The 25,876-nt window shown below is 36.2% G+C and overlaps 2 protein-coding genes across 3 annotated transcripts in view; one reads left to right on the top strand and one right to left on the bottom strand.

The window, feature by feature from the left end:
- Nucleotides 1–566: 566 nt before the first annotated feature.
- HSPD1 (heat shock protein family D (Hsp60) member 1) lies at nucleotides 567–11,589 on the bottom strand. Its single transcript, XM_051985943.1, has 12 exons — nucleotides 11,478–11,589; nucleotides 10,176–10,351; nucleotides 7,570–7,822; nucleotides 6,622–6,704; nucleotides 5,973–6,068; nucleotides 5,195–5,288; nucleotides 4,577–4,745; nucleotides 3,351–3,450; nucleotides 2,735–2,980; nucleotides 2,260–2,434; nucleotides 1,332–1,510; nucleotides 567–1,191 (listed from the first exon to the last, which is right to left on the bottom strand). The coding sequence occupies exons 2-12, from the start codon at nucleotides 10,347–10,349 to the stop codon at nucleotides 1,039–1,041; spliced, it is 1,722 nt and encodes a 573-aa protein (XP_051841903.1). The 5' UTR covers nucleotides 10,350–10,351; nucleotides 11,478–11,589; the 3' UTR covers nucleotides 567–1,038.
- A 255-nt stretch (nucleotides 11,590–11,844) lies between these two features.
- LOC127554437 (MOB-like protein phocein) overlaps nucleotides 11,845–25,876 on the top strand; it is a 68,833-nt gene continuing 54,801 nt past the window's right edge. The window contains exons 1-4 of one of the 2 annotated variants that reach the window (XM_051985948.1): nucleotides 11,892–12,137; nucleotides 13,115–13,279; nucleotides 15,159–15,248; nucleotides 15,329–15,563. In XM_051985948.1, the coding sequence (XP_051841908.1) occupies nucleotides 12,135–12,137; nucleotides 13,115–13,279; nucleotides 15,159–15,248; nucleotides 15,329–15,379 (309 nt within the window). In that variant the 5' untranslated portion in view covers nucleotides 11,892–12,134 and the 3' untranslated portion in view covers nucleotides 15,380–15,563. Of the gene's footprint in view, nucleotides 12,138–13,114; nucleotides 13,280–15,158; nucleotides 15,249–15,328; nucleotides 15,564–25,876 lie in introns of those variants that run through there. The other variant, XM_051985949.1, reaches the window with a different exon arrangement.

The raw sequence follows: 25,876 nt of genomic DNA, 5'->3' as shown, positions 1-25,876 counted from the left end.
AAAGGTGTTTCAAAAAGTGATTGGGGAGAATATTGCAGAAAATAAATTTGAAGGGCTAGAGATGTCCTCATTACTTTAATAATGAAGGCAATGAATTGCTCAGAGGCAGAACCAAGTTTTACTCTGTCCCTGTTAATAGGTCTGATCAGAGCTCAGATGTTTACAGTAATACGTTTAAGATAGGAAATGAGTTCTGGGAAATTGAGTGGAGCCAAATAAAAGTTTTAGCAGACATTAGTGGCTAAAATACCAGAATTTAAATTACTATACCTGTGCCTCACTATGGATAATCTTGATAGGCATAGTTCATAAAATGAACTGTTCTCTAATAATTCAGGGGTCCAATGACAGGTAAATTACTCTTTGATACCACCCCCCCCAACTCCAAATCCTGCTGTATCATATTGTTTTTCCCAATGTTGAAATTTTACTTTAACAATTTTTCATTTATATTTGAATTATTCAGACTAAACCACCATTTTGGTCAAATTTTTTGACTTTAACATCTGATCACTGTATTTTTATGGATTTAATTCCACTAATACACAAAATGAGAATACAATTACTAACTTTAAACAATTTTATTACACAAAGGTTGTCACATAATTGGATATTTTTCTACTTTGTACACAATTTTAATTAGTCTTCGTCTGCACATAAAGGCTGCTTCTGAACTTTCCTTCTAGTGATGGCAATACTACAATTCTGATTTCACAGAATGATAGTAAAAATGCCTCAGCTGGTTTAAGTTGAAAGCAGAACATTGGTACATGGATCTTGCACCCAGTATTAGGAATGTACAAATGTCTTTATTCAAAAAATACAAAATAAATTATCTGTAGGCATGGATAACGACAGCAGTAAACCATTACATATTTTGTCAACTGAAACCAGTAACTGATGGTTATAGTGATTTTCTTGAACATCAGCCTTTTCTTCAGTTCTGTCTCCAACTGACTTCTCTGAAGTTAGCGAAGAACACTGCTTTGAGTCTTGCTTGCATCACAGATCATAATGCTAGAGCATTATTCCAGGAAATTAGAACATGCCACCTCCCATGCCTCCACCCATGCCACCCATTCCTCCCATGCCAGGTTCTTTCTCTTCTTTAGGAATTTCAGTAACAACAACTTCTGCTGTAGTTAATAAGGAAGCTACACCAGCAGCATCCAACAAAGCAGTTCTTACAACCTAGAGGGGAATAAAGTCAAAATATTAACTTTACCTAAAATTCCAAACAGCCTGCATAATCAATCATTCTCTAGAGTTTTGAACTTACTATCTTGAGAAAAATATGCTAACAATGAAGTTTTAAAAAAAAAATTGTTTACCTTAGTTGGGTCAATTATTCCTTTTTCAACCATATTCACAAAATCTCCAAGCATGGCATCATAACCTATCTCTGAGGAGCTTTGCAGAATTTTCTCTACTATCAATGAGCCTTCAACACCCGCATTCTTAGCAATGGTCACTGCAGGAATCTTCAGTGTCTTCTTAATTATTTCTATTCCTATAGAAGGAAAAATCCTTTATAAAGATTATCTTTTGAGTTTCATTCATAATAGCAAATATCACTAATAGCAAACAGCACTTAAATTTGCCATAAATTTTAAATGTATTAAGAATTTGTTTTTTTGTGGAGTTGGGTTTATTTTGTTTGCTTTTTAACTCCCAACAATCTTGAGAGGTAGGTACTACTTTAATAATTGTTTTACAGATAAGGAAACACTTGTCTGGCTCACTGTGCTTGAGTTTGAGGCAATTCAAAGGCAGGTATTGCTAACTCAAGACCTGCACTCTATTCACTACATATATAACATTATAAAAAGTTATAATATGACAAAAGTACAAATCTGAAAATATAATTAGATCACAGCTCCCAACACCCTTCTCTTTCCCCAAAACTAGTTAAATTTCCTTTATTTTGGATTGACAGATCTGGACAATGCCAGTAACAAATATAGTTTGCAACACAATTTTAACAGGGGTAATATATTAAATGGATATAAAGCTTCCTAAAAAGTGAGATGAGCTATGTCAGGAGACAGTGTTAGAGAGGTTTCCTATTCAGGTATCATGTTGGATTAAGTGACTTCTGAGACTCTTCGACCCTAAAACTACTAAGAACTATAATCATCAAATGAATATTAGTCATCTATCCCTAAAATTACATCAAGGACTTTTCCTGCCTTCTGTCAACAGTTATAGTATAGAATTAACACCAGTTCAAGCACAAATCTACAAGATTATATTCTTTACCAATTTTCTGATCATCATTAGCTGGAGTTAATGCTTCTAATGCAGGAATGCATCGAAGCAATGCACAACCACCACCCAGAACTATGCCTTCTTCCACAGCAGCACGTGTAGCATTTAATGCATCAGTAACCCGGTCTTTCTTTTCGTTCACTTCTACATCACTTGTTCCACCAACCTAGAAGTACAAGGAAACTTGGAGTTAAATATTACCATATTAAAAAGCACACACAAAAAACCTCCAACATTTATATAATCAACTTATGTTTTTGTAAGATATGTAATAATCTAACAAATAACCTGTACTGAATATTCATTTTGTCCCAATCATAGTCTTTAACCAATTTCCCATTTAGACTTTTTTTAGTTGCATCATGGGAGTCACAAATGATTTAACCTAACAAAAAAAGAAGTAACTTGCCATCAGAAAGGAAAGAGTTCAAACTTTTCATGGTTGAATTAGGTTATAGATTCTTACCTTTATTACAGCTACTCCATCAGAAAGTTTGGCCAAACGTTCATTTAATTTTTCTTTTTCATAGTCACTAGTAGTAACCTCTAATTGTTCAATAATTTCTTGAACACGTTTTTCAATTTGGGATTTTTCACCCTTGCCTTTCAAAAGCATGGCATCATCTTTTGTCACAATAACCTCTCCAACTTTTCCAAAGTCATGAGGTTGAATATCTTCAAGATTCAGAGTCAAACCCTCCTCTCCAAAAACCTGTAAAAGTGATTAGGAGATATGATGGATATTAGGTAACAAGTTCATTAAGCAGAACTTTTCTGCATCACATCAAGCTTATTTAGAACACATCACTTTATTTAACCTACAAAAGAACTCAGTGATATGCCAACTTCAGATAAAGAATTTAACAGTATGTAACTAGGTACAGTTTGTTCTGATTGTTATCAAATTCAGATTTTCAAACTCTCAGTCCAACTTAATTTATGTACCATTTGTAAGGCATTGTAGTAGTAATTCAGTTGCTTTACTATGTCAAGCTGCACATTTTAAAAACAATTTATCAGATTAAATGTAAACTTCTGTGGATCCCAATAGCCCTAACTTGTGTTAAAACTATTTTACTTACTGTACCACCAGTAGCAATAGCCATATCCTTAAGCTGATTCTTCCTGTTGTCACCAAAACCTGGGGCTTTTACTGCAACAACCTGCAGCCCAACTTTTAGCCTATAAGCACAGAAACATTACAAAACTATTTTTAGGACTACCAGTGAAGAAACTCAATTTTCATTCTTCAGACATCGTTTTATTGCCTTTTATTGCTCTCAACATTAAGGGTTGCTAGCCACAAAGTATTAAAACCAAAGCTGTGGGAGCAATTAGATGGCACAGTGGATAGAGCACTGCCATTGGAGTAAGAAAGACCCAAGTTCAAATTTGACCTGACACTTACTAGCTGTGAGATTCTGGGCAATTCACTAAACTTCTCACTGCCTTGCACATACCAAAAAAAAAAGGTCGGCAATATGGGATATTCTTTACCCTTGAAATCCTGAAGATCTAAGACCATTTTTAAGCACCAGTCATGCTGACAATATATGAAAGGATGGTACAAAATATATTTGATATGTTTCATCTAAACATATTTTCTATGTTTAGTTTGTTCACATTCTAAATTCAGACTGCTATGTTCAAAATGTTAACATAATACAGAGTAAAAACTTGTTTTTGGTCTAGAGATCCAATTTCATAAAATTAGAGATTAAAGAAATTGTCTTTGCCTCCCTTTTTTCTTACTTTTTTTTTTTTTTTTTAAATAAGAGCTGCTCCCAGCCCGAAGGTTTAATAATCTGTTCATAGTTACATGGTTAGCCTTCTATAAAAACAGGTCTTGACTCCAAGGCTCTCTACCCATTAAGACAATTTTGTCAGTAAAAGTTCATAACCCCACATTTATTAATAAAAAGTAAACAGTCATTAGAGAGTCCAGATAATTTCTTGAACACAACTTTTTTAACACCAGTAATTCTACTATATGCAATTGCCTCCCCAGTCAAGTCTTTATTAACTATTAAATTGGTTGTCTTGAAATTAATGGGGAAATGTTTGGCAAGATAAATGCAAAGAAAGCACCAACAAGAATTATATCAAATCTAATTAGGCACCAGGCTTTCTTGCAGTTAAAAGGTAATACAACTATTTCTGTACTTAGGTATTTTCTTGTATCTATGGGTTGAAAATTACAATAGGACTTATAAAATAAAACTTTTTGGCAGACCCAATATCTTATCAATACAGTTGGGTTAATGGCTCTCTTAATTTGTGGAGCCTTCAAATATCCATGCCTCATTACCTGTTCAAAACCAGCGTACTTAATGCTTCTCCATCAACATCTTCAGCAATTATGACTAAAGGTTTACGGTGGGCATTTGCAATTTCAAGTGCAGGTACAATAGACTGGACACTAGAGATCTTTTTTTCACTTAAGAGTACATAGGCATCCTGGAATTCACATTTCTGACCTATATGATATATACGAAGGCAATTGTAAGCAAAATAAAAAATTTTATATTCATCTAATGTAGACTACTTATTATCCTTATAAACTTGGTACATAATAAATTATGTTAAAAAAAAAAAAAGGAGTTTATAACTCAGGCAAATATATCTAGAGAAAGATTGCTAAATAGATTTGTTTTAAACTACCTGTAAAGAGAATCTATTTTTCAGCAGCTTGGTTTATTCCCTCCCTCCAATTTATCAATTCATTGTCATTTTCTCCACCCTTTCCCTTATTCCAACCCCATTCTTTCTCACTAACTAAAATGACTTGGCTTATGTTGACTAGTGACCAGTATTCGTGCCCCCCTCCCACCATATCTCCAAAATGGAAAAATACTCCAGAAATGGTACAATTCAGCTTATACACCCTATACATGTCTTTGAATGTCAGTGATGACACATTCTTCACCTTTAGCTGTATTAATGAAGTATGGAGAGATATAGCCTCGGTCAAACTTCATGCCTTCAATAATTTCCAATTCATCATCCAATGTTTTTCCATCCTGAAAATATGAAGACAAACTATGAATACAGTAGAATACAAACATATACAAGAATCAAGACAGTAAACAAAATGGGAGGGGTGGGGGTGGGGGAGAATCTAAACATTTAATTAAAAATTAGCCCACTGGGGCTATGTATAAAAAGGAATAGGCAAACTAAGATAAAGCAGGTTAGTACAAATTTTTTATTTATCAATTTACAAAAAACCCTATTTTATAGTTACGCCCTTTGAGCTAGGAATTCTAATAGTGTTATAATGTTCTCAAAAGACTATTTTTGTCACTCAAGGGAACATCAGGATGATTTTAAAAAAAAGGAACAAGTTTTTCCTTTAAAATCAATGGATCCAGCAACTCTTTCAAGAAATTAAGTATTAATAAAATTAAAGTTACTCTGAATCTCATTAGCTTTTTATGCCACTAGTCAGAGAAAATCAAATGTTTAGTTTTTTTTAGTACAGTCATCATCATTACTCAAAAATGTATGTTATTGAGGGTGAGTTAAGATAAAATCTTGGTATACAATAATTAACTTATTACTTATACTATTGTAAACTGTCCAAATGTCTTTTATCATGGCTATCAAATAAGCAGCTTAATGTGTTAGGGGTGCTATTGAATAAAACATCTATACAATGTGTTGAGAATTCTTTGACCCAACACAATAGACTCATTATAACTTGCCTTTACTGTGATGACACCTTTTCGTCCAACCTTTTTCATTGCATCAGATATTATGTTGCCAATTTCTCTGTCACCATTTGCAGAAATTGTAGCAACCTAAAATGATTCTCAAGTTACTATTTCAAAGGTAAAAGTTTTATTGTCAATAAACAATCCACTTTGGTCCTAGCACCTTTACTCCTATTTATATCACCCACCATTAAAATATAAAAACAACAGAAAAATCATAATATATTATCATTACGAAGTGACTCACCAAGACAGTTTTATCTATAGAGACTTATTCCCTAAATACAACCGTTTAACACAACATATACCTATCATTTATTTAAAATGTATGTGTGTGTGTGTGTGTGTGTGTGTGTTTGTGTATTTGGTCATTTAAGAGGCTAATACATTACTTCAGTCAGAATAACTCTTAAAGTACCAAAATCAACTTGAAGTTAAATGAGAATCTATAAGATTACCCCTGAATTATAAATACATTAAAATGGAAAACAATACAAGAAAACTTGGAAGTACAATTTACAATGAACATTCTTAGCTTGACCAACATAAAATAAAATGATAGCAACTTATTACTTTGGCTTTTACTTTTAACAGGATACAGTTGTGACCACAATGAAAACAACTTACAAAGAATGCCTACCTGAGCAATTTCTTCAGGGGTTGTGACAGGTTTAGACTGCTTCTTAAGTTCAGCAATGACAGCATCAACAGCCAACATTACACCTGAATCCAGAGTAATAATTTGTTATATTTATCTTGAGTTACCAAATAGTTTCATGAATCTAGCAAGGAATTAAAGTCTTTAAGAAGCCTTTGTGTTGCTTCTATGCCAGTCTTAAGGCATCAAGGGAATTTTCAGTAATATATACTATAAAAGACTCAATGGATAAGTGATCAAAGGATATGAACAAACATGCCCCAACCTTTAACAATATGAATGACTAACCCAAGTAACTAAGAAATGAAAACAAATCCCAGGAACTTCACCTTATATTGAGCAAACTAAAAAAATGTGACAACGAAAATAGTCACAGCGATAGAGGAATTATGGAAAAAAACAGGCACACCAATGTACTTTTGGTAGCTCTATGAACTGGTTCAATCATCCAAATTATACAAACTAAAATGAGTGTACCCATTAATCCAGAGATCCTGGATTTAGGCATATACCAACAAAGAATTCAAAGTTAAAAAAAAAAGTCATAAAGTAACCTGTATCCAATACAGGTTTTAAAACCTGAGTAGAATCAAAAGTATTATGCTTGCTTTAATTATGCACTGACAAAGCTGAATTTTAAAAAATCTTTCTACAAAGGAAATTGATAAAAATCATAAGCCACTCTGACTAATTATCACCAATGCTGGCAGTTTTACTTTCCTTTTAAAGCTCATTTCCCTACTTATTTCAAGGACTGTCAATTCAGGAGTAAAGAATTATTACATCTATTTTTATTACTTTAGCCCTGATGTAACATAGCCAAAATTAATTTTTTAAATTGCAGATAAAATTCAAATAGGCTTTCAAGTGAATTAGCCAATAAACAACTTGTTAATATTTAAATGTAATAAAAATGACATGAAGTCTTACCTCTCCTGATTTCCACTGGATTTGCTCCTTTACTAATCTTCTCAAATCCTTCCTTAGCAATGGACCGTGCAAGAACCGTGGCAGTAGTAGTGCCATCCCCAGCCTCTTCATTTGTGTTATTGGCAACATCCTGAACTAGCCTGGCACCAATGTTTTTATATTTGTCCTTTAAATCAATTGCTTTTGCAACAGTCACACCATCTTTTGTTACCTTGGGACTTCCCCAACTCTGTTCAATGATCACGGTTCTGCCCTACAAAGGTAAGAACAAATTAATTAATAAATATGATAATCACATGCATTCCTTCCAAAGGTAGATCCAAACAGAAACAGAAATACTTATGTGAAATATTGAGGGCAAAATCACAGGGAAACACTCCAAAGAACTGAATATATCCCACTAAAAAGTATTACTACATTGTCTCACTAATAATTTAATCCCAAATCATGATTCCTAAGGATAGATTTAGCAAAGCTGCAGTATTCAATCAAATTGACCTTTCCCCACTAGCAAACAAGGGAACAAATTCTGGATAGTACACTGGACCTACTTAAACCATTCTCATATTTCACATTTTTGAAATGCAGCATCAGTCCTAACTACAGGAAAAAACAATCCCTACTTTCAAGGCTCTTTCTTACCTTCAAGTCTTAAACCTAGGGTAGTAGGAAGTACCTAGTACTTATCCGAGGTCTGAGTTCAAATCCTAACTCTTCAGAACCCAATTTCTTTGCCCTATAAAGAGAATGAACTAGATAGCTTGAAAGGTTCCTTTCAGTTCCAAATCTATAATCCCAGGTCATCCATCTAATTCAAAGATAGGAATTTTTCATTTTAAAGGTGAGAAAATTCAGGTCCAGAAATGTTAAGAAATTGCCAGAAATTCAACCTCTGAGGCATGTGAATGTAATACAATATTAATCCATGTGTTAAGAACAGAGTTCAAAGAAACAAGAAGACTCGTGAACCAATGCAAAGAAAGAACCAAATGGATCCTGACTTTTCCACTTAATAGCCTAAATCAGCAGTGTCAAAAAGTTTTACATGCTCCCAGTTTGGCTCCTATGGTTTATGTGGAGTCACTTGACTTTCTAGGCTTTCAGTTCCTTAACTTGTTAAACAAGGGAGTTGGACTAGATCAAAGTTTATTAAACTGTGGGTGAAAAGTCTGGAAACAAGGTTTCTGAATGTGCTACATCTTGCAATATCAAATATTCCACCCCGATTTAATTCTTTATGTAAAAATAAACAAGCACATTCACCTCATTAGATTCAAATGGTAAAATCATACATACCAAAGAATTATTTTAAAATTAATTTTCTTTATGATTATCAGTAAATGTTTGATTTATATTTCTATTTCATATAACTATATATACTCAGGGCCATATAAAAAATTTGTCCAATGAAAAGGGGTCACAAGTGGAAAAGTTTAAGAAGCCCAACACTAGGGACAGTTGCATGTCCCGAAGTGATAGAGCACCACAGGCCCTGAAGTCAGGAGGACCAGAGTTCAAATACACTGGCAGAAACTTAACACATACTAGCTGTGTGACAACCCCCTTCCCCAAAGTGACTTAATCCCAATCACCCCAGGAGCAAAGTCCTGCACTAGATAATGACTTTAAGATCCCTTCCAAATAAAACTTAATGTTATATATTACCCAAGCCTAAATGAGATCTTTGCATGAATGAAAGAATATTGGTCTTTCATAATGTTTAATGTAAAAAATTCATAAGATTTATTATTTATTGCATTTAAGACCAGAAGTGATGAAATTTTAATTACCCCAAATTCTCCTATGAATAGCTACCATGTTCAATAATTTGCAACACAAATGAAAATGATTATGATACCATGCCCCTCTTTTCCATGAGTGGGAGATAATCTCATTTATGATTATATAGACCTCTAGACACTGGCACTAAATTTAATTTGGACATATGGAGCAATAAAATCCAAGTCATCCCCCAAGATAACTCCACCAATTTGGATAAACTGCCTATGATTACCATTAATCTTTTAAAAACTGATTTTTTTCTATAACTAGACCCAAACCAATTTCTGTTAGGTATTTTTCCTATCAAACCTGTCCTCTCGCTCACCCAAGTTCTTTTCTTCTGAAGCCAGCACCTCACACTCAAAAGTTATTTCAATGTTGAGCAAAGATTAAAAAAAAAAAAAAGTTTTCTTCAAATGATAAAGCTCCCCAAAAAGGATTGTTATTTTTTTCATTCCCCAACTCTTTAAGAATTCAGGCTATTAGGATTTAAGCCAAAGTTTAAACAATACAGGCAAAGCAGGTTAGTTTTGCCTGGAGTTAAGAACTGCTTCAGTACTAAATGGTAATTCAATTCACTCCTATCCAGTTTAATAAAAAAGTGAAAATGGGAAACTGGGAATTGAGAGGAAGCCACATAATTAAAAATCTGGCTTAAGTAGTTCTGGGCCTTAACTCAGTTAAAAAAAAAAAAAAAAAAAGCTTACTCGAAGTTACCCTCTTAATGTAAAATCTTACTCTTGGCTCCCTTGACATTATAAAACTTTTTATACATTATTATTCAATCTAAGACGGTTTTGAGGGAGAAAAAAAGATATTGATACCTTTGGCCCCATAGTAACAGCAACAGCGTCTGCTAAAAGATCTACACCTTGAAGCATTAAGGCTCGGGCATCTGCTCCAAATTTCACGTCTTTAGCATAAGCACGTGTCAGGTGGGGGGCCAGTGCCCTAGACACTGGCCTTATCTGACGAAGAACTGTGGGCAACCGGAGCATTTCTGGAAAAATGAAACCATGAGATCAATTCGAATGCTCTAGATTTCTTGTGGCTCGATTATGCCACCTGTTGAAAGGAATATGAAGTAGTAGGCACCCATTGCACAAGAGCTTCCCAACATCTTCTGAAAGTATATCTCTACTACTACCATTACCAGCAGTGGGCACCTGAGTACTGCTACATCTAAGGACAGGCACTAGTCTTGGCCCTCAGCTCCCCTGCACCATTTGGACCCACCTTTGCTCGAATTTCTCCTTTGGCCTCCAGGTAAAAACCAGAACTAATCGTTTCTGCACTAGCTGAAAACATGCTTCAAGGATGAATCAAAGGCAAGAGGAGAAACTCCAAGGGAGAGCAGAGGCAATGACATAAAGCCGGGATGAGGGGTTAGAGGGAAAATCCCTGACACAGCAAAACGTCCATCAGGAGGAAATGTCTCCTTGTATCCAAATTGTTGAAACAGTATCAATGTGAGATACATTTGAGATTACTAGTGCAAGGGGCCCGCCCGCCCGCTCCCCACGCCCGGCCACATGTCTTTCCATCAGGACACATGGTACAAGGTCAAGGATCCCATCGTTCCTCCCCCTACTGTCGGAAGAGCAGAGCTGCACAGACTCGGGCTGCCCACCACCCCTTTTGCCCTCGGCAAAGACTCCCAAGCTAGAATCATTCCTCTGCAGGTGCGATTGTGGGCCCCACGCTCCATGACCCCGTGCGCGCGCCCTGTACCTCTGCCCCCCCGGAAGGAAAAGGGATGTCTAGAAGCTCCCAGGTTAGGGGCCGGGCCTAGCCCCGGAACAAGGTAGCCCGGAGCCTAATGCTCGGCGGAGATAAGTGCCGCAGGGTTCCGCCAGCCTGTACGGACCCGACCCCACCCCGGCCCTGCTCTTCCACGGCGGCAGCCGCCATTTCCCGCAGTCAGGTCCAGGCCCTCCCGCTGGCTGAAGCAGCGACCCCCAGCCCAGAGGGAAGAGCATGTAAAGCGAGGCCGCGGGGAGCCTGGCGCGTGCCGCGGAAAGACTCTCTTCCGCCATCCACGCGCCAAGCTTGCCGGCGGGGAAACAAAGACCAAGGAGGAGAGGACTGGGAAGGGAAAGGAAAGCGCGAGGCAGACCCTAGTATACCTGCTGGAGCAGGCGGACAAGCGCGCGGTGCAGATCGGCAGCAACGAGTGAGGGACACACGTACGGGGCGCACACGGCAAAGAGTCCCAGACCCCGCCCCCCCACTGCACCACATGTGCCGATGGCGCCTCCACCCCCTACCAACCGCCCCCTGGAGCCCCGCAATCTGCATGAGCTATATCTGGACCCGCCCCTCCCTACATTCGCTAGCGATACTGGGGAGGAGCTAGAGCGGCAGGGCATGATTTAGGCTCGTTCCTGGGACCCTGATTTTTCCAGAACTTTCTGGAACGCGCCGCTATAGCTACGGGTCAAGGGTGAAGTTGCGTCATTTCCTGGGGGCCCAAAGGGATTTAATTTACCGGAGCGCCGCTGCGTAGAAAAGACCAGAAAACTCTTCTTCTGTTTCCCTTTCCTGTGGGTGGGTCTGAGTAGCTGTCCGAAGGACGAATAGCACTTCGCGTAGCGGTCTCCGCTGCCGACGCACCTAAGGTTTGGACAAGATAGGGGGCGGGGGCGCGCCTGCGCAACAACTAGTGTTCGCCCTCTTACGACGTTCACGTGTTTAGCGGACTGGGCTGCAAGTCTACCGGTGCCCGAGGAGGGACGGAGGAAACGGACTGAGCAAGAGCGACAGCTGCAGGGCACTGCGGAGCCATGGTAAGTCCGGCCCTCGCGGCCCTTAAAATGAAGTAGCCACTGCCCTCACTAAGGCCTTTTGAACTCCCTTTTTCGCCAGGTAGGTCGGCAGTCTGACCAGCCGATAGGCCTTTGACAGTTAATTTAAATTAAAAGTAGCCAAGTCCTTTTATCCGTGCAATTACTGTCATTTTAATAGTAATGATCCGGGATGCCCTGAAAAGTCTTTGTGCGATTTTAAGCCACGAAAGCTGTAAACTGCGCCAAGGTTTTCGGGAGGGTGTGTAAATAGCATGTATATAGCTCTCAAAGTTTTGTAAAGCGCTTTACTTAGATTCTTTCATTTGAGCCTCAGCAACCCTGGGAGATCTGTGCCCTTGTTTTACAGGCGAGGAATCTGAGATTACGAGAAATGTTAAATGATTTAGGAATAAAAGCTTGATTTAGGGAGCCCCCGGCTCTGGGAACACGTGGATCCCGCCCCCCTTTCCCTCTCCTGGTAGGGCTTGTGGGGAGGGGCGGTGTGACAGGGGGCAACTTTTACCTTCTGGAATTCGAGTTCCCCTTGCTCTACCCACGTGCCCCTGGGCAGCAGGAGGCGGGTCCTGCAGGTTCGGGCGGGTGTTTTCGGCCATGTGGAAGCCCTTGGCGCCCTTGCCCGGCGCGGGGCGGGGATGGGGTGCAGGTTGTACCCCTAGAGCGCCCCCGCTCTTTCCCTCTCTCTCTGGAGAGAAATGAAATGCTTTGACCTTGTGTAACGTAGAGGTCGTCCTGGTAGCCATTCTGACCTGTGATTGGGGGGAAAGGGTGTCCTCGGGAAATTAATTAAAGTTTGGGAGTGATGATTAGAGGAAAAGTATAAAATTTGGTGGGTCCCCACTGTATACAGAATGGGAAAACTTGGGCCGAAATTCTGACTCCTTGATAGCCTTCAAGAAGAAATGATGTGCGATTTTTGCTTGTTTTTAAAAAAGCATCTCAAATTTCTCTCTCAACAGGCAGGGCAGGCTTTTAGAAAGTTTCTTCCCCTCCTTGACCGAGTTTTGGTTGAAAGGAGTGCAGCTGAGACTGTTACCAAAGGAGGAATTATGCTTCCAGAAAAATCTCAAGGAAAAGTATTACAGGCAACAGTGGTAGCTGTTGGATCAGGATCTAAAGGAAAGGTAAATCTAGACTACCAGTTTTAACTACAGTAAGAGAAATGAAAGATAGCCTCTTTAGCATAACTTATAGGGATCAAACATAATGAATAGACAGCTAGTTCCTATATTATTTAGCTCATTGTGTCTTCAATTCACTCAAATAATTGATTTTTTAAAAAAATTAATAGACTGAAAAAAGTTTTCTTTAATGAAAACTACCCATGTGTATATTGTTACTGCATAGCAAATAGCCCCAGAAGATGATGATTATACTGTTTTCTCATTATTGATCTTGATAAAAATTAGGCATCCATTTTCTTTTTACTTGATCCTGTGAATGGATTATTCTATTTTACTTCCTTGCTCCTTCAAGACTCAAGATCAGATGTTCTGAAGGAGGCTTTTCTCAGTTTCTTTACCCTGCACCTGAGGATTTATCTTCCACAGGATTATCATTGGTACAATTTTTGCATGTTATCTTCATTAGACTGGGCTCTTTAAGATCAGGGACTGGGCATTTACCTCCCTCTTCTCAGTACATAAATTCTTTTAGCAAAATTGTCTTTAGTAAATTTGTACTTATTATATTTCAGAGATAGTATATTATTATTGTTATTTTGTCATAAAGTAATAAAAATATTAAGTAGAAAAAGTAATGGGGATTTTTCTGTCATAGAACACTGAACAAGATAACTATTCTTTCTATATAAACAAACTAAATTGAAGTTCATAGCAGTTGGCTTATAACTACAGACTCTGCAAGTGCCTAGAGGAACACTACTATGCCATGTGACTTGCATTTTAATTATACTTATTTCAAGCTCTCTTTACAGTAGAATTCCTAGTTCTCTATTTTTTTTTTTTGTTAGAAGCATTAATTTTGCTAAGTTTATACTCAGAAGAGTGTATTTAAAACCCCAAAATTCTAAGTATGAAAACATTATTGAATCCAAAATTTTAGGGCCATTTGGAAATTTAGGGGAAGAGTTTTGTTAAATACTTATTATATGCCGGGCACTGTATTTGGTACCTTACAAAAATTATCTAATCTGATCATCTTAAAGCAGCCTTGGGAAGTAAGATTACTAAATCCATATTTTATATTTATAGAAAGACTGGAGGGTAAGTGACACTGGGATATACAACATGTGTGTAAGTTTGGATTTGAATTTAGGTCTTCCTAACTCTAAGAACTATATTATCATCTAATTAAATAAATCATCTAATTGAACTTCTTTATTTTATAGATAAGAAAACTTCTTCAAAATTTATTTGCCCCGGATCCCAGTGATTGCTTAGTGACCGAACCTAGTTTATAAAGAAAGTGCTAGCAAGCTTTTCAGAAGCCTTGAGGGTAGAATTTCACAACCTTTATTGTTCCATGCTGAAATCTGTCTATCTTGCAATCTGTTTGATCAGAATTGCCTTTGTTCTCTTAACTTTACTTCATGCTTTTATAGCTGAATAACAAAATTAGTGAATTCACCCTTAACCTATTGCTTATTAGCACTCCCCTTTTACATAATGTACGTTTCTTGAATTTGAGAATATACATTAAAATTGACACCAGAATTTTTAACTTCTGAAGCTTTTGAGTTGTGTAATAGAAAGAAATTGTGGTCTCTGTAGATTTGTTTAACTTAATGTTTAACTTGAGTATAAAGTTCTTTGAGTAGTTCAGAAATTTAAATATGTTTTTGTGTAACTAAAGTGCATAGTTTTCATGCTAAAGATAAATTCTTAGGCTTTTAGATCTAAAGAACCAATTTTGAAATCTTAATCTTGTAAAGTTAAAATATGCTAGCTACAAAAGTATTTTTCTTATATTGGTTTAATAACCTTGATGGGAGAGTTGGACAAATAGGATATATTTTCTAATTTTTTTTTTCCTATTTTGTAGAGTGGAGAGATTCAACCAGTTAGTGTGAAAGTTGGAGATAAAGTTCTTCTTCCAGAATATGGTGGCACCAAAGTAGTTATAGAAGACAAGGTTTGTTTAATATAACTTTAAATTAGTTAAGTTGCTGTTGCTAGCAGAATTAAATAACTTTTTTTTTTTTTAATTTGCAGGACTATTTCTTATTTCGAGATAGTGATATTCTGGGGAAATATGTGGACTAAAATCACTAATTAAGTGGCGTCATGAAAGTTGCCCATTCCACTGAAGTTCCAAAATCTTTCGTTTCATCATGTAAATAATTTCCAGGTCTCTTGGTTTTATAATTAATGGATATCTTGTGTCTAAAATCCTATTTCTCTGCATCGATATGAACATTTCCAAATAAAAAAAAATTGTATACATGAATGGTTAACTATATTTCTTGTGTTAAGAATTCTCTGAAATATTATTTTAATAGTGTGTTAACATTGAAAGACTTTCAAATTGGGGCTTTGCCTTTAGCTTTGTTTAATCACTAAATGGGTGAGGCCTCAAACTGAGAAAACTGCTAAAAGACTACCTTTAAAAGGGCAAGGTCCCCCATTGCATCCAGGGTCATCCCCAATCTTTCTGATTTATATCTTGTCACTAGACCCAGATATCTTTGGAGGAGAAAGTTGAAATTTTACAAGCGCTCCCTCACTTTAAATCAAATTCACTGGCAATGGTATGCTTCCCTGAAGTCATAATCTTCTTCGAGATGAGGGACAAAACAATTGTATCTGATTAAAAATAATAAACGGTAACATTACTCCTACCTTACTCCCTAGTAACATTTTAACTTTCTAAAAATGGCAAGTTTACATTGTTGAGATAGAACCCAGTTAAGTAGATCTTCACTGCTAACTTTTTTTTTTTGCTGAAAAAAGTTTTCATCTCAAAGGTTTTAGTTAGGAAAATCAAGTTTTTCCAAAAGGTTTACTTTTAACACCAGAAAATTTATCTGCTAAGAATTGAAATTTTAGTTGTTTGAGTATGGTTCTTTTTGTCTCTCAAGAGTAATTCTGTAGTTCTGACAATGAAACTTAATCATAAGATTGTTTGATAAAATACAGTTTCTTTGGGGACAGCTGAGTGGTATAATAGAACACTGGGATTAGAATCAGGAAGACATGAATTCAAATCCTTGCTCATATACTAGCTGTGAGACCCTGGGTCAGCCTCAGTCTCCTCAACTAAAATGAGGATGACAGACCTGTGCAGAATGTTTGAAATAAGGTACTTTGCAAACTAAGCATCATATATGTTAGCTGCTATTCTGTAGGTTTTATCATTACATGACAGAGGGTAATGGTATAATGACAGGAAAATTATTGATAAGGTAGTATTTAGTGGGACTAAGATGAAAACCACTCATTAAACACTTTTGATATCTATGTGCTCTTTAGCTGTGCTCTTAACATGACAATTGATTAGCCTACTAGATATTCTGTGCTCCTGTTCTTGGAAGTTGGCTTAATTAGGTGTTTGCTTTTAGTGTGGTAAAGAATTTGTGCTGAAAAGCAAATCTTCTAACCAATGCTAACTGTGAGATGGTTAACTAGGATTGGAATGTAGACTTTGACCCTGTAAGTAAATGATCTGGACCAACCAAACTCCATTAAAAAGATGGATGATTTAGAGAATTTTAAATAAGATGTTCCTTTGGTGTCAGTAAAAAGGATTTAATTTGAAATCATAAATTTTAGTACTCCCATGACAGTATGTCAAATCTTACTAAGGTCCTTGTAAATCCTAAAATAAGAACATTTCTGCTTGTATTTCCATCTAAATGTGCAAGGGACTCATTTTTATAACTTTTTCTCAACTTGGATTCATAGACCTTTTAGTCTTTTTCCCCTTTATTTTCTAATTGAAAAATTTTATCCAGTGGTAACTTAGTCACATAATTCCATACAGGTCTTGCAAAATAGCTTTCAAATACTGAATTTTTCACTAGGCAAAAGAATATAGGAATAGGATTTGATATCTTTTAACCTAATCTTTTTGAATGCTTGCATATGGCGAGAAGAAAGTTCTTCAAGTCGCTTGAGTTGAGATTAGGAAAAATTTTCACAGAGCTGCTTGATAGAAGACTAATATTAAAAGATGAGGTAACCCTCAGTTCTATAATAGTTTATTGATATTTTCATTTTGCCTGTGAAATAGGGGAAGAAAAAATGGATAAAAGAAATTTAAAGGGTCATTTCAAGAGTCTGAATGTAAAGAAAAGTTTAGGTTTCCCACTTATTAGAACATCTGCAATGCAAGCACTGCAGTAAATTATTTAAAATCTTGTTAATATCTTGAATTTAAGCGTAACCTTATTTTTTTAAAAATTTGAGTGGAAAACCCATAATCTTGTCTCATTTTTCCTTATTTGCATTCTCTGGCTTTTGAAAACTCTTGATTACCTCCTTGATAATTTTCTTCTCTAGATTTTTGGGACAATACTCCTGATTTTCCTACCTTTCTGCTACTTTTTGCTACATCTTCATCCAGATCATGTTCTAACCATATGTGGTCCACAGGGTTCTGTCTTGTGCCTCTTTTCTCTCTGTAGTACTCGACTGGATAATCTCACCAACTCCCATAGATTTCATTATCATCTCTATACTTATGATTCTTAAATGTAACTGTCCTAGTTCATCCTTTTTTTTGACCTTCAATGTCATATCTCCAAATGAATGGGTGTGGCCTCACTTTTAACTTTTATTCCATCTTTAGCCAAGGCCTATCAATTTTCACCTTTGCATCATCTCGGATATATCCTGTTCTCTCTGCCGTTGTCACCACCGGTGCAAGTCCTCATCTACTACCTACTTTAGGTCTGTCTCCTCACTCTAATAAATCCTTCATTTTGCTACCAAAATGACTTTTAAGTGTATGTCTGACCATGTCTCACATTTCTCCCCTCTACCTTTCCTTCTTATCCCTACCCAATTTGATAAACTCAGCCCCATTTTTCCTCCGGTATTAAACACAAATTCCTTTGGTATTCAAAGCCCTTCATAGCATACCCACCTCCTACTTTTGCAAGTCTTATACCTTACTCTGCCACATACTCATTAAGTGACATTGACCTATTGGCTATTCCACAAACAAAGCACTCCATTTCTCACCCGGGGATTTCTCTGGCTGTCCCCCTTGCCTAATTCTCTTTTCCACTTTTCTGGCTTCTTTTAAGTCTCAATTAAAATTCCATCTAGAGAAAGTTTTTTTAACCTCTTAATTCTAATGCTTTCCCTTATACTCTATCCTATCTATCCTGTATATAGCTTATGTGTGTGTGTGTGTGTGTGTGTGTGTGTGTGTATTTTAGCTGCTGTTTCTGATTGTGAGCTCCCTCAGGACAGGACTATCTTTTGCCTCTTAGTATTCTCAGCTCTTGGTATAGTATTTAATAAATATCGCTTAATAAATATTTACAGAATTTTATAAGTAGAGAAAGCATAAAAAAAATTACCTGCCATGAGTGAAAATCTGATTAAAAAAAAAAAAGCATTGCTTAGATCTGCATTACTTTTGAAATAACAATATGATTCAGAACATGATGCAATGTGTTGCAATGTTATTAAACCTTGAAATAAGATTTATGGAAGTGATGATGGGACTTTAGATTTAATGCACAAAAATGTAGAGTGAGAGCATCTAACTACTTAGGAATGAGTTTAGTTCAATTCATTAATAACATCTACTGAAATCATTTGTAAATTTGTCTTTTAAAATGGGGAAAAGTGCTGTTTGGAGCACAGGAAGTATATTTTTAAAAAGCTATTGCCATAGAGGTTGATTCTGTGACTTACTTGGTAATTAGAATAGGAGGACCAAAGTGGAGCTTTGGAGTAAGTCACAACCATATAGTTTTAGTATCAGATGTGATGGCAATTTCTCCTATTTCTTTTGTTTCCTTTTTAGCACCCAGTTTTATCTAGGCATTTAGAACAGAATTAGGGCAACCTTGGTTGTGACCCGTTTATCTGGATCATTTAGGGATTGGGCATCTGACAAATCATTTCTTATGCTGTCTTCTAACACTAAAGAATAATAAAAATAAGGGACTATTTGACAAGCAATTTAATTATTCCATTGGGTTTTAAGAGAGTTTTGACAATGACTTCAAGAAAATCTGATTTAAAAAAAAAAAGCATTGCTTAGATCTGCATTACTTTTGAAATAACAATATGATTCAGAACATGATGCAATGTGTTGCAATGTTATTAAACCTTGAAATAAGATTTATGGAAGTGATGATGGGACTTTAGATTTAATGCACAAAAATGTAGAGTGAGAGCATCTAACTACTTAGGAATGAGTTTAGTTCAATTCATTAATAACATCTACTGAAATCATTTGTAAAGCAGACTTAATTAGCTTTTAATTTAATTTCATAATGTATTCCTAATATTAATAACCTTATGCATATTATTTTTACTTACTCCCACCTGTTAATTTTTTTTTTTTTATTTTTTTGGTAAGCAAATATTTCACCCTCAAACCAGTAGGGGGCGAGACACCACTGACCTTGGAATTGGGAATGCTGGATTTGTACCATTCACAAGCCCTTGATCTTGTTAAACCTGTTTCATCATTTAAGATATGGATAATATTTGTACTAGAACCTGGAAAACAAACGATGGCTACAACAATGTAAATGGAAAAATAACTAGAAAACAATTGAAAATGAATATGAAATTATAAAGAATAAGCCTAGCCCTAAGCCCTTTTGGAACCAAAATCTGTGATTTCATTTATATAGAAATGATAAAGGCACACTGTATCAGTGTGCAGTGTGCTCAAGGCAGGATTTGGGGGGATTTTGTGGGGACTCAAGCTAGCTCTCTATTCACCATATTTGGCTGCCTTTCGTGGCCCAGAAAGTTTAGAATATTGGCCCCAATTTTACACAGTGAACAGAACTAAGTCTAGAACGAAATTCTACTTTCAGCTTAGTGTCCTCATTTATTATTTTGCTAATAAATGGAAGGGCCTCACAATCTATTGCTGTCTTATAACCATCCCTAGGATGATGAGGATAGAATTTATGGATAAGAATGTAACAGAGATAATTCTTTCCATAGAGGTTGATTCTGTGACTTACTTGGTAATTAGAATAGGAGGACCAAAGTGGAGCTTTGGAGTAAGTCACAACCATATAGTTTTAGTATCAGATGTGATGGCAATTTCTCCTATTTCTTTTGTTTCCTTTTTAGCACCCAGTTTTATCTAGGCATTTAGAACAGAATTAGGGCAACCTTGGGTTTGTTTTTGTCCTCTATAAGAGTAAGTAGGATATACAAAGAATATAAACTGTTTCCTCCTTCCTCCAAGAATTAGAAGTTGGCTTATGAAAAATAGTCCCAGATCATTAAAAGAAATGTAGATTAAAATACTCAAGATTCTATCCCACATCTAGCAAACTGACAAAGGTAATAACAGACCAAACTAGTTAATGTTGGAAAATCTAAGACTATAGGCAGTCATACACAGTTCATAGAGTTAGAAATTAATCCAAATAGTCTAGAAAACAGTTTTGAATCAGGTGAATCAAATCAATCCCTTAGTGGATAGAACCCAAATCTGATAGAAAGGAAAGTCTCCTACATATCAAAACCTACTTACCAATATCCATTGTGGAAGTTACTGTAGTATACAACAATAACAACCCTAGAAAGTGGCTCCCAATAGATTAGAGAATGACTACACAAAATGGTATGTAAAAGGTAATAAAACAAAAAAATCTGAAGAAAATTCCATTAACAATAATGTTAACAAGAACACTGGATTCAAGTCCCTTTGCTACTCATTACATGTGTGACATTAGGCATGTAATTTCATTCTTGGTGGTGGTGGTGGGATATTAATTATAAAATGAAAATGAGAAGGTTGGACCAGATCTCTTAGATTCCTGTCATCTTTGTGGGAACTTCTTTGAGGCATTTTTTGACCTTCTTCCAAGCTGTGGTGCCATGCCTCTCCACCACCTCCACTAATTACAAAAATTCATTTAGTTTTGTGTTTTTTTTTTTGCTTTGGTTGAGTTTTTTTGATCAATACTTATGATTTCATTGGTATCAGGAATTCCTACTAAGAAAATTCCTACTAATGTAGAAAAGCTCTTGCTCTGCCACTGCTAGTTTTACATAAGAATTACTTAGAGCAATGAGAGAGGGATTGGAGTGGAAATAATAATTGTTTACTGGCTTAAAAGATAATACAAAAGTTTCTCTGCAACCAATATCTTGAAAAAATAAACTCAGAGGGGGGCAGCTAGGTGGCACAGTAGATAAAGCACCAGCCCTGAATTCAGGAGGACCCGAGTTCAAAAGTGACCTCAAGCACTTAACATTTCCTAGCTGTATGACTCTAGGCAAGTACTTAATCCCAGTTGCCTCAGCAAATAAATAAACTGAGAAAGAGAAAATAAAAAGTAGGAAATCTAGTTCAATTTAGATATTAAATTTGTGAAAATTCAAAAAAGAATAGATTAAAAAAAAGGGATTTGGGAAAGAGCATCATTGAATTTTCCAACTAACTATTCACTAGTATAATAATATTAATGACATTTTTACATAGCACTTAAAAGTATACAATGTTCTGTCCCCAAAATAATCTTATGAGGCATATAGTTGGGGTATTCTTATTCTTACTTTTTAGATAACAAATCTGAAGATTTTAAAGGCACGTGAGAAGATATAAACTGATGTAAAGAAAACAGAACCAAGAAAATATATAATCAACTCTGGTAATGCCAACAAAATGAACACTAAAATAAAGTAGAAATCTAATTATAATGCCACATCTTCATCCCAAAGATGATGAAGATAGACCTAAATAATTGGAAAAATAGTTATTGTTCTTGAATGGGTCATATTAATATAATAAAAAGGGCAATTATTTTATTCAGTGCCATACCAATCATTGTCAAAGGATTTCCTCATACCTAGGGAAAAAAATAAGGAAATTCATTAGAACAAAAAATCAAGAATAAAGAGAAATAATGGGGGAAAACAGTTAAGTGTGGCTAATAGAATTAGACTTCAAATTATAATGAAAAACAGTAATCCTCAAAACTATTTGGTGCTAGTCAAAAATTAGATTTGTCAGTGCAATGGAATAAGTACACTTCTGACATTCAAATGAAACTTCCCTCTTTAAAGTTACCAGTGATCTTTAATTATGAAATCCAATACTTTTTTCTCCTCAAATTTTATATCATCTCTTCAGTCTTTAACATTGTTGGTCACTGTTTCTTGAACACTTCCACTAGGTTTTCATGACATTGCTCTCTTCATATTGTTCTCCTATCTCTCCAATATTTCCTCAGTTTCCTTTGCTGGTGATTCTTCCATATCACTCCCACTAAAGCTAAGGTTCTGCCTAGACCCTTCTTTTCTTTCCCCATTGTACTCTCTGTCTTGAGGATCTCATCAGCTCTCAGGGGTTTAATTATCATCTTGGTGTAGATATATATCCAGCTCTAATCTCTCTCCTGAGTTTGATTCTTGAATTAGCAATTGTCTATTGGACATATTGAACTAAATTTTCCATAGAAACCTCCTATTCAAGAGAATTTGAAACAGAATTAATTTTCTTCCCTCCACAAACCTCCCCTCTTCCAAAATTTCCTATAACTTTTGAGAACATCTACATTTCCCTAGTCACTGAAGCTTACAACCTGGATGTCATCCACAACTCCTCTCTCAAATTAATCTCACATATCCTACTTATTGCCAAGTCTTGACTACATCATTTATCTTCCCTTCACTCCATCATACAGTCACTATCCCAGCATAAGCCTTCAACACTGTAATGTCTGGGCTAGCTTTCTGGAGGATCTCTGGACAGGCCTTGGTCTTTAGGTAGAGAAGTGATGAAGGCAGGAGAGCTACCACGAGTCTGGTCAAAGATGGAGTCTGGAGTCTGTAATCTGGAGTTTTGACTCTTTTGTATCTGTGGCTGAGACTCCCTTAAATACCTCAGTACAATTACATCACTACAGCACACTGAGCATGCATGGACTCTTAGGAGAGCCATTACATCACCTTATAGAGAACCATTATCTCACATTGAGTAGGTACTTAACTAGAAGCATCCTGCTGTCCTTGATTCAAGTAGACCTTTTCAGAGTTCCGGCTCTCTACACAATACTTCACAAGTAGACTTTCATAATAGCCTTTTCTCTGGCCTCTTCTCACTCCAATCTATTCCCTGACTTGCCAAAGTAATTTTCCAGGACTTCCGGGACTTGGCAGAGCAAAAATGGCAGAGAAGGCACACATGACTTTCTAAGCTCCTCTCATTCCCCTCATAACCAACTATTTAATTCAGCCTCAAAAATAGCTCTTCACTGCTTAAATTCATGAAGATTAGAAGCACTACAATTTACCAGCCGAAGTCAATCTGGAAGATCGCCAGGAATGGTTTGTCCTGAGGGGCCAGGAACAGACTAGCACAGGCAGTGAGACTAGCATCCTGAGTAGACCAGGGGCGGGGGTGATCTCTGTGGCTAGAGAAGTTATAGAGACGACTCTGCTATAGGCTTAATGCTCTGCCTTGATTACAAAACAGTAAACTGGCAAAGAAATTAAAGCCTAAAACAGAGGGTACTCTTTTTTTTTTTTTTTTTGAAAATTTAATTTTATTTAATAATAACTTTGTATTGACAGAATCCATGCCAGGATAATTTTTACACAGCATTATCCCTTGCAATCACTTATGTTTTGTTTTTTCCCCTCCCTCCCTCCCCCCCCCCCAAGATGGCAAGCAGTCCTATATATGTTAAATATGTTGCAGTATATCCTAGATACAATACATATTTGCAGAACCGAACAGTTCTCCCGCTGCATAGGGAGAATTGGATTCAGAAGGTAAAAATAACTCAGGAAGAAAATCAAAAATCAAATAGTTCACATTCATTTCCCAGTGTTCCTTCTTTGGGTGTAGCTGTTTCTGTCCATCATTTATCCAATGAAACTCAGTTAAGTCTCTTTGTCAGAGAAATCCACTTCCATCAGAATACATCCTCATACAATATCGTTGTCGAAGTGTATAATGATCTCCTGGTTCTGCTCATCTCACTTAGCATCAGTCCGTGTAGGTCTCTCCAAGCCTCTCTGTATTCATCCTGCTGGTCATTCCTTACAGAGCAATAATATTCCATAACATTCATATACCACAATTTACCCAGCCATTCTCCAATTGATGGGCATCCATTCATTTTCCAGTTTCTAGCCACTACAAACAGGGCTGCTACAAACATTTTGGCACATACAGGTCCCTTTCCCTTTTTTAGTATCTCTTTGGGGTATAAGCCCAATAGAAACACTGCTGGATCAAAGGGTATGCACAGTTTAATAACTTTTTGGGCATAATTCCAGATTGCTCTCCAGAATGGCTGGATTCGTTCACAACTCCACCAACAATGCATCAGTGTCCCCGTTTTCCCGCATCCCCTCCAACATTCATCATTTTTTCCTGTCATCTTAGCCAATCTGACAGGTGTGTAGTGATATCTCAGAGTTGTCTTAATTTGCATTTCTCTGATCAATAGTGATTTGGAACACTCTTTCATGTGAATGGTAATAGTTTCAATTTCTTCATCTGAAAATTGTCTGTTCATATCCTTTGACCATTTATCAATTGGAGAATGGCTTGATTTTTTATAAATTTGAGTCAGTTCTCTATATATTTTGGAAATGAGGCCTTTATCAGAACCTTTAATTGTAAAGATGTTTTCCCAGTTTGTTGCTTCCCTACTAATCTTGTTTGCATTCGTTCTGTTTGTACAAAGGCTTTTTAATTTGATATAATCAAAATTTTCTATTTTGTGATCGGTAATGGTCTCTAGTTCATCTTTGGTCACAAATTTCTTTCTCCTCCACAAGTCTGAGAGATAAACTACCCTATGTTCCTCTAATTTATTTATAATCTTGTTCTTTATGCCTAGGTCATGGACCCATTTTGATCTTATCTTGGTATGTGGTGTTAAGTGTGGGTCCTTGCCTAATTTCTGCCATACTAATTTCCAGTTATCCCAGCAGTTTTTATCAAATAATGAAATCTTATCCCAAAATTTAGAATCTTTGGGTTTGTCAAACACTAGATTGCTATAGTTGACTATTCTGTCTTGTGAACCTAACCTTTTCCACTGATCAACTAATCTATTTCTAAGCCAATACCAAATGGTTTTGGTGACTGCTGCTTTATAATATAATTTTAGATCAGGTACAGCTAGGCCACCTTCATTTGATTTTTTTTTCATTAATTCCCTTGAGATTCTCGACTTTTTATTGTTCCATATGAATTTTGTTGTTATTTTTTCTAGATCATTAAAATATTTTCTTGGAAGTCTGATTGGTATAGCACTAAATAAATAGATTAGTTTAGGGAGTATTGTCATCTTTATTATATTCGCTCGGCCTATCCAAGAGCACTTAATATTTTTCCAATTATTTAAGTCTGCCTTTATTTGTGTGAAAACTTTTTTGTAATTTTGCTCATATAATTCCTGACTTTTCTTTGGTAGGTAGATTCCCAAATATTTTATGCTATCAACAGTTATTTTGAATGGAATTTCTCTTTGTATCTCTTGCTCTTGGATTTTGTTGGTGGTGTATAAGAATGCTGAGGATTTATGGGGATTTATTTTGTATCCTGCTACTTTGCTAAAATTATGAATTATTTCTAATAGCTTTTTA

This window comes from Antechinus flavipes, chromosome 3, assembly GCF_016432865.1.
Source record: "Antechinus flavipes isolate AdamAnt ecotype Samford, QLD, Australia chromosome 3, AdamAnt_v2, whole genome shotgun sequence".
NCBI classification, from domain to species: Eukaryota; Metazoa; Chordata; class Mammalia; order Dasyuromorphia; family Dasyuridae; genus Antechinus; species Antechinus flavipes.
This window is presented reverse-complemented; position numbering and strand designations above follow the sequence as displayed.